Source organism: Paraphaeosphaeria sporulosa (genome assembly GCF_001642045.1).
Source record: "Paraphaeosphaeria sporulosa strain AP3s5-JAC2a unplaced genomic scaffold CC84scaffold_13, whole genome shotgun sequence".
Classification (NCBI taxonomy): domain Eukaryota; kingdom Fungi; phylum Ascomycota; class Dothideomycetes; order Pleosporales; family Didymosphaeriaceae; genus Paraphaeosphaeria; species Paraphaeosphaeria sporulosa.
The window spans coordinates 765468-774856 of NW_017253372.1; the positions used below are offsets into that span (position 1 = coordinate 765468).

At 51.0% G+C, this 9389-nt stretch overlaps 1 protein-coding gene across 1 annotated transcript; it reads left to right on the plus strand.

Annotated features, from left to right (window-relative positions):
- Window positions 1–2078: 2078 nt before the first annotated feature.
- On the plus strand, window positions 2079–3273 carry CC84DRAFT_361985 (uncharacterized protein). Its single transcript, XM_018185909.1, has one exon. It carries the CDS (start codon window positions 2189–2191, stop codon window positions 2792–2794), a length of 606 nt encoding a protein of 201 aa, XP_018030530.1. The 5' UTR covers window positions 2079–2188; the 3' UTR covers window positions 2795–3273.
- Window positions 3274–9389: the final 6116 nt, after the last annotated feature.

Consider the following 9389-nt stretch of genomic DNA (forward strand, 5'->3'; position numbering starts at 1 on the left):
CATCCCAAACATTCCTTGTCGGCTCTTATTTGCCGGCCCAGGAGTCTTGCAGCAGATGGTGGTCTATTCCACCACTTGCACAACCTCATCGAAGAGCTATTGCCGTAGTGTAAGAGCTTGCTCGCTGAGTGGCGTCAGCAGTGGTTGCTTTTCCGTTCGATACTACGTGGCTTGTAACAAATCTCACCCAAGGAATACGAACTCGGTGCTCATCTCATCCGCAACAGGATGCGCGTAAATGAGCGGAAGCAACACTGATCCCGGGGCGGTACGAGTCTGGACGCAACGGGCCGTGTAAAGGAGGCTCTATCAGGCATGCTTTGGTTCATGTGCACCATACAAATGCTGGCGCAGAGAGACACACTGGTGATACGCACAGTATACGCTCCAGATTCCGACCCTGCACAGAGTATGCTGCGGCACACAACGGATGGGACACTGCGCCCCCAAAGCAGCAATCTGAATGTCACCCCGCAAAGCTGGCACCTAACATGGGGGTACACCCAGGAAGGCGGCGTGAGCGTGTGCCACACCACCGGACACAGCCTTGGCCACAACAACACTTGGCTCCGGGCGAGGACCCAGCACTGCGGTCCTGGCGTTCTGCTTAACCGTTTTAGGAACGGGTCTCTGGCGAGCCTGCCGCTACACGAATCGCGTGGCGGTCGTCCCCGGGCCCATCACCAATCGCGGTACTGACATACGGCATGCGTCCACGGCTGATTGCAGTGCTCTCTCATCCTGCGCGGGGGCTCCCTTCATTCCCGACATCCCTCCCCATAAGTGTATATCGATGCGCTTGCTCTTGAAATGGAGTCATCAATTGGAAGCTTGATCGTACAGCGACCTCGTTGGCTCTTCTACCACGCGTCTCACAGCTTATGGCTTATCTAAGGCTTCTCGGATGCAAACTCATCACAGTGCTGCGGAGTGTTTCACGAAGCACGAAGCGACCTCGGTGCAGTACCGAGGAAACCTCATGGATACATCGACTGGTGTTAGGCGACCGTTGCCAAATGAGACTGCCTAAACAAGATTGGGTCTCTTCCATTCACGTCCAGCTCCGAGCTTCTGACTCTCTAGCGCACGGGGGGAAGACGATGCTGACTTCCGCGGTCTCTCTTCCTATCCTTGATTTACGACGGTTCGTGTTGGAGACTTCGGAGCCATGACTCTCGCAATCAGGCGTTTCGCCTGAATAAGGCCTGAAAGACTTTACATCGCGGCATCGCGGAGGGCTTCCGACGCAATGCAATTAGCACGTTCCCATGCCATAGCCTCGGGCGCCCGACCACCATTGCTCGCGTGGCCAGGGGCGCCAAGGATCGTCGGCTGCCCATATCGGGCTCCTCCCTGCGCACGCGCACAAAGCAGGTCAAATCCGCTTTCATGGTCTCGGGACGACCCAGCTGAAGCACGACGAAAACCAAATGAATCGCAGGTCTAATCAGTCCACAATTCCTGTCCATTTCGTACCTGCAATCAAATACAGTACCTGCTGATGAAGATTGCCAAAATAAATGTGAGCGCAGATGGCAATAGCATCCTGCTTCTGGACTTCATAGGGTCTACCCACGTGGAACGTTTCTATTTTCTTTGTCCGTAGTTTAACAAATATCTTTCTTTTGTCACAGAGCCAAACGGAGGAGCCAACAGCATCACTCGAGATTCATGTTGCATTCCAGGGGTGTATGCTCATGTGCGCATGTCTGTGCGGTGTGGAGGATCTCGACGGCCCATCCGTCCCCCACGTGCTTATCGCTGCAGCGACCTTTTCCATGAACCGCAGGTGGGGCGACTGTGCTCTCCACCAACACGGCTTGCGTCTCGAATCTTCACCAACAATGCTCGGGGATAGAACGTGGGATGGTAATCCTTCGCCGACCTCCACCAACTCCAGCCTTACCTTCCTATTCCTTCATGTACCTAGTCTTGCTTCGGCAGCTCGAACACCTCCACGGTATTAGCGGAGATGCGACAATGCTTCCAGAAGATCCTGCGGCGCGGCAGAGGACCTTCTCGTTCCGGTGTTCTACGACTTCTCGCTGAAGGTGGCCCACAATATCCCTCACGGTTGCACTCACATGGATTGGTCAAAAGTCGGTAGCCCATTCTTTCAATACAGCCAATTTCTTTTCTATTTTCGTGTTCCTTTTGGCGCCGGTAACACCGTGTGCTTACCAGTCAGATGGACACTTCGCGCTTTACCTTGTGTTTCCTTGGATACACGTCTTCTCAATGGGTTTCAGATCGGCAATTCGTTCCCACGTCCGTAGGGTGGTCAGCGTTGAGGCTGGTGCTGTGCTCCGATATTAACTGTGACGAACAACGGCCAGCACAGCCTACGCTTATAGGCTATATTTGCGGAGTGCCGAACTGTCGGATCAGCCTCAGCTGCTTCATCGACACTAATTATACGCGAATTGCTGCACCATTTGCTGCTCACCGTTCGCTTTTCTCGAGTGGTGAAACCGAACAGCGTGCTGCTCCATCTGGCAGTGCGGTGAACGACCCCAACACCTGGTCCTCCATCCATGAACTTACCGTTCACTGCGGTCAGCGGCTCTGCGCTGCCATTATAGAGGCCGGTTCACTAGTTATAGTAATGCGAGGGTCAGCAACCAGATCCTACAACAAACCTACCTGCCTAATCGCACTGTCATCTGATCGTTCCCGGCCCGAGTGTCAAAACATTCGGCTCACGAACCACCGAACAATCGTTGCCGAGCCGAAGTATGCGATCCCTCCCCGTGCAGGGTCTATTAACCGTTTCAGCCGGTCAAATATCGCCTAGCCATCTCCAACCCTAAAGCGCCTGTCTCCGACGCCTTCACAGACCTCTCGCTTTCTCAGCATCATCAAGCCAGGTCACACCCCCATGATCGATTTGACATACGACTTGATGCCGAGAAGAACTTCCTCCTGCCCGTAGCCACCTGCGCCTGAGGTCTCATCTAGCCAGACCCTTGGTAGCCTTGCGACGCTCATTCTCTGCGGTCCCGCATCAGCACTGTTAGTTAAAGCTTGTCCTATAATGGCAGCAGTCCGCCTCCTCCGTTCCCACTACCCCAGGTCATCCGCGATGATCTCAGTATTCCCCAGCCTTCAGCCCCTGTTTCCGCGCATCGACCTTCACCGTCTCACCTATCCCTGATCACCACGATCACATGCTCCTACTCTTAGTAAGATGGCACTTATCTGCGATACAATGCTTACCTGGCCGTCAATCTTACTGCATACGTCCTAATCTCAGGGCGAACGGTGAGGGCCGAGGCGAACATCCATCGTGTCGGCCCGTCAACGGTTCCTCACCCACTTCCCCAAGTTCCCGGTCATAGTATGCTCGTGCTTAGCTTACGGGGCAAAAGCCCCCAACCTTGTGCAACGTGGACCACCTAGCCAGCAACTACCGGCATCAGCGTTTTGGCCGCCACGAGGCAACAACCGTGGATGTGCAGTCACGCGGTCAATTTCACGCCGCGTTCCCGGACGTCACATCTGCCGTGAGCGTTGTCCTTTCCGGGGCAATTTGCAGCCACGCTCTGCGTATCGCAAGCCGTGTCCGTCCGTAATACCTGCTTAGCAGCCGTTTTATCGACCATGAGCTCAACAGATACCCACGCTACGCCTTCTGCATGGTACCGCCCATATCGACAAACTTTGTAGATCCTGCATGCGTATACGGCCAGATGTTGAGCATTAAATCCAGTTAATTCAAGCAAACGAGACGCCCCCATAGGCCGGTTAAAGCTCTATTGACCCCGTAACCGAGAATGAACGCCTCGCGAAACGCATGGAAGGTCCAGAAGCGCCATCATACATACGTATGCTGACGCAGGAGAAAGATCTAAAGGATCGCATGTGCAGCAAGGAACGCGGAGCGGGATTGCAGGGTAACGTGACGCATCGGTGAGAACGCGCCGCGGCCCGCAGCCACCGCGCATTCCCCCTCTTTCGGTACAGTCATCGCCGAGCCGTGGCAAGGTCAGGCCGAGGACCATTATCAACACCTCTTAATCATTTTTCTCCTGCTATCACAGCACAGCATAGCACGGCCCAGGCCGGCCACACATTCGGTGTGTCCCGCTTACATCTCCCCTTTCGCACATGCACACTCCGCCCTTCAGGCATACGGTAAATAGGTATCCCTCCAATAACCGCGCACCCGTCTGCAGCCCTCTCGCGCGACGGACCTGCGCGCAGCACCACCCTCGACACACCCCCCAGCCAGGGCCTGCACCGCCGGCTCGCCATACATACCTCTTACTATCACGTCTGCAAGGTGTGCATCCGCCGTTCTTCTGACCCGGCGCCTTCGGGGTCCGACGTCCTGGGTCGGGGGCCGCGCGGTCTCCTAGTGAGGAGATTTATGCGGCGGCGGGGCGTTCGAGAAGGTGTGAAGGACAGCCTTTCGACGAGGTACGGTACGCAGAGTGACGGCTAGGGTTCTGTGCGTTAGGTTGGGGTAGAGTGTGGTGTGGAGGCATGCGTACCTGGCCCCTTACCTGCGGCCGCTTTGTAGACTGGGGCAAGGTTGGAGATCCTGCCTCAGGCGGGCGGGGCGAAGTGGATGTGCGGTGGTCGACAGCAATGCGGTGTGCGACATAAGGGCGTAGTCGAGGTTGATAGGGGTTTGCATAGATTGTTAGAAATCCCGTCTGCGTGAGCCTTTTCTATCGTTCACAATATTCAAGATGTAAGATAAGATAGGAGATGCCTCTGAGATGATTATTTACAGTGCTGGTATAGTAAAGCTTCACGCCGGCAGCGCACCTGGTAGGTCTTGTAGAAGAACACGGGTAGCACACAGTATATGTGTTCAGAGGGAAAGGGTTTGCTTCTCAGGTCTAGATCTCTGCGATAGAGAGGAAGAAAGCTGGTTAAATTATGCATGCCAGGCTGCTTTGAGGGTATCGGCGTGAAGTGAAGTATCAACAAATCGGTGCACAATTGTATAGGATCAAGTTTCAGCACGGCGATTCCAATTTCAGTGGCAAGTGCGGTGTCTGCAAAGGAGGTGAGACTTTAAAGAACATCATGCAGCTAAACGAGGGACTCAAACCTTCCAAAACCCGTCTCCAAACGTCTTGAGAGGAAAGAAACACATCATATGATATGGAGGAAGACTACGAAAGCCTTTTATGGAAAGAACCAAAGAGCAGTAATCCACAAAACATGCCAGATGGTGGAAATATTCTCCCCCAATTATCGCCTTCGTGTGCCACTGTGCAGTTACTCGGCTTGGTGCGCTTGCTTGCTATCTTTGTATTGCCTGAGCGCAGCGACGATTCGGTCTCGGTCCACTTCTGCCTTCTCGATCTGATCGTCCAACTCCTCTTTCCTTCTCAAGAGCTCGTTCCAAGTCCTGTCCCTGCCATTAATATCAAGACTTTCAGTAATTATGGACGACTGGCCCTCAATGTCCAACCTTTGAGAGGGACCTTGCTGGTCGGGAGGTGGCGAAGCTGGAGATAGCAGTGTCTGGTGCGTTGACTCTGGCGTACATGAATTGCCGATATTGGAAAGTAGCCCTAGAGTCGCCTGAGCAGCTTCCACAGTCTCCGTACCATTTCCCTCTCCGTTTACCATCATATGTTGGGCATTTTTCAGGGAATACCTCGCGTGATACGCGTTCGCTCCAGATCTAAGATACTGCTCAAATTTTTGATCCGCAAACCAATCATCGTCTTGCAAGTCGAGGCCCCTCCCTTCGCAAGCGAGCAAGAAGTAGTACTTCCCTATGCTATGCATGGCACCAATGTAGGCACCCCCTCCCTTTCCTGACTGAAATGGCTCTGACAGACTGATTTTCAGTTTTGCCATGTCCTTTTTATCTTTCAGCTTGACTTCAACTGTCCCGCGTTGTCCTTGAGCGCTGCTTTCGATCTTAAATGTTCTTTGTCCTATTGATGTACATCCAGACTTTGTGGCTATCTTTGTATCCCAGACATATTCGTAGCGGGAGCATCTGCTCTCGATCATCTTCCGAGATACTCTCCAATTCTATGCTGTCCAAGGGAGGCAGACTCGCCAGATTAGGGATGGAGCTCCTGAGACTTTGAATGGTGCTAGAAATATAAGGAGTACTTGGTGGCATCTTTGGACGCTGCATATGTTTCAGATCGTACCCGTTTTGGAGGGGGTTGTGGGTGTATCTGTAATCCCTCCTCTAAAGTGCCGATAAGCATGCCCCCAGGAATCGTCTTCCCAGGTCGGCTAGCGATATCAATGGAAGGAGTAATGAATCGGGTTTCTTGCTTATTGCGCCGGTAGTTCTTGAAGCCACCTGTCAAATGTAACTCTGACAAGGCATTCACTAACGATCTACGCTTGTTTCTGTCGAACATAAAGGTCTCCGGCAAACGAACATTCCTGGCCTGACGAGAATTAGCTGCCCACAGTAGAAAGTAGTAGTTGAGAAGCGCATGGCTCGGCCCGAGCATTACATGTTCAGTCCCGGATGATTCGGCATCAGAGATCTCCATTTCCGGGGGTCCAATGAATAATCCCTTGTACAAATATGCGCTCCAGTCAAATGGTGTTTTATCACCCTCTGCGTATTCGTTGATGAATTCGATGACGTTCTGCCACCCATGTTTATTCTTCTTGATATCGGTCCAATTTGTCCTCCCGGTGACAGAAAAGAAAATCGGCTCTTTCCTGCTCTCCTCCTTGTTGCCAAACTGAATCAAAACGTCTTTTTGGTCGTCCTGGAAAATCTTAAGATGTTCGTAAGAGGGAAGATCATCTGTTAGATACTCGAACTTCTCGTCGCTTAGACGCATCTTGAGATCTTGTAGCATCTTCCGACTGCGTGGCTGAGTGTTCGCATCGACTTCTTGAGGGGTTTCCGGCATGCTTGCGAGAAAGATTTAAAAATGTCGTGCAAGGCGGGATAAGTATCTTTGAAAAATATTTTCTTCGTTTAGTCCATCCTCTGCGGAACCCGACCAGCTAAATACATACTCTTGTTTGCCAGTTATTTCCAATGCGAATCAGTACACACTGCCACAAATGCCGTCAGTCCGAACAAACAAGAACCTATGATTGTGATAAGTACACAAGCAATGTCCCGCAAGTCGCCAGGTCTGTGGAGCAACTGCGAATGTGCCATATGCTGTAGTCGTGGATGAGTTAAGCAATATACAATAGCTGGACAAGAGTCTGCGTTCTTCGAGCCATTTCAGTATCTGAGGAGCAACAGAGCACGGATAAACTTAGCCTAGCGTTGTGCTTGCAAGGTTGAGAGAAGGACTAACGAAATATTTGCTTCTGCTCTAGACGCACTCTATCCATTTGTGCGTCTAAGTTGGTGGAAGAACTTTTACCAATGCAGACTCGTCTGGAAGCGGCTACCACTGCGAGGTTCCACTAGAGGTCTCTGCCTGTACGCACGATCTCGACGTGACCATTGTTTGGATGCTGCATACAATAACTAGCGCAAGTAGTGGAGATGCTACTAGAGTCTTCTCTTGCTCAGTATGCGACGTGTTTGCCGTTTCTGCCGATGTCAGCATGGAAGCATCCAATCACCGTGAAGTTGTAAATAATGTGACTGGCACATTCATACTCTGAGGTTCCAAAACTACAATGTGTGTATGGAAACGACCGACCATGTTTAAACATCATGATAGTACAATGCGTTCAATTTCATTGCTTTTGGTCTAGTAGATTAACAATGATAGTGTGTCTCTCCTCTTATATCAATCAGTACGACAACATGTTTTCATCAAAAAAATCAAGGAACAACGAAAGGGACTAAGAAGAACGCGATTGCCTCACAAAGCACAGCAAAATGCAATGGAACTGTCAGTCTCGGCGCTTTGCGAACAATTCTCGAGTTGCCATATGTAAAACCAAACCACCTAGAAGCAGGGAGGATCATCGGCTGTTTCGTCCGGCTGAGTTGCCGTGTATGCATGACGTTCGAACCATACCCATACAACCCAGGCTGGCGTACAGTACATGAGACTTTGACACAGTTCTGGTTCCATGAAATTGCAGCTATATGGCGCGGGATCGTTGTTAGCCGTCCATTGTTCACCAAATTCAGTTTGAACATCAAAGTTAGGACGAAGAGCATTGCTTCACTTGGAAAGTACGTTAATTGGAACCATCAAAACCTGAATATCGCGAACCTGGCTGGTCTCTCACGAACACTCATATTAACTTCGCAAAGCAGTGTGATTCTGATTGAAATTGCCTAGACAAGGAGGTGGTTCGTATCGGTAATAGTGAACCATTGCATACATCCCCTGGTAAGGCCTTCCATAATACCCTTTCCTCCACACGTAAATGCAATGTCGTACCGATGTTCATAGCAATGAAAGCTAAATGATGATGTAAATCTTCCTCGAATAACGTCTGTCCAAGCGTGCCGGGACGCACGGTGTAACGGGACACCTGTTCTTCCGGCCGCTCGGATTTTTCCCGGGGGGCTTTGATACAGACAAGCGCAATACGCATCTATTCTGTAGCTTGCACTCTCACAGCTCATCAGCTTCTGACGCCGAAAAACGCGTTATTGATTATGCTGTCGCTCGTTCTGTCACTACCGTCGACCAACTCTCCTCTTTTAACCCCCTGTTCCTTGGCGACGACAGATATTAGTAAGGAATTCGTCGGGTCAGAAACGAAACCAAGATAGTGAAGTTCAAGACTGCAGCCTCAAAAGGTCAGCTTAACGTGAAGAGTGCGTATCCTAGTAGTTTCTCCACGCTGGCGACAACATCATCAAAACAGATCTAACCAGCCATATACTACTAGGCCGCCTTTAGTACGCAGTAGCTTACAGTAGCATGCTAAGATATTTATAAGTTACACTATGGCTGAGAATTATGGCTCTAAGCTAAGCTCACCGCCTTAGGCAGCTCTTATTCCCAACTTATAGGCAGCTGTTCTTCCAGACATTACAGTCAGCCAGGCTTTATACTCACTTCTAACATAGATCCATCGTAATTCTGCATAGAGTCACTATAGTGAGTGGATTAAAACCCTTCACAAAATATCCTAGTAGCTACTACATTACTACATACCTTTGAGATTCACAAGCTACTAAAATTATGTAATTTATGGCATTAGGCACTAAGATCTACATTACACATAGAGGTGACGTCACGACACCTCGTCACTACAATCCGCTCGCCAGCTAGCCAGCGTGTCCAGTGACGACTGTGTATCAGGATGTTGCTCCCCAAGGACCTGGTGGCGCAGGAGGAAGGATCTTTCCATTAGTACAAAAGCCTCCTTATGACGAGCTTGTGACTGCAGCGTGAAGGCAAGATTGCTCATGCTGGTCAGCGTGTCTGGATGCTCCTCCCCAAGCACCCTCTTTCTCGTCTCCATCACTTGCACCTCCAGCTCTTCAGCCTCCTTCCACCGGCCTTGAT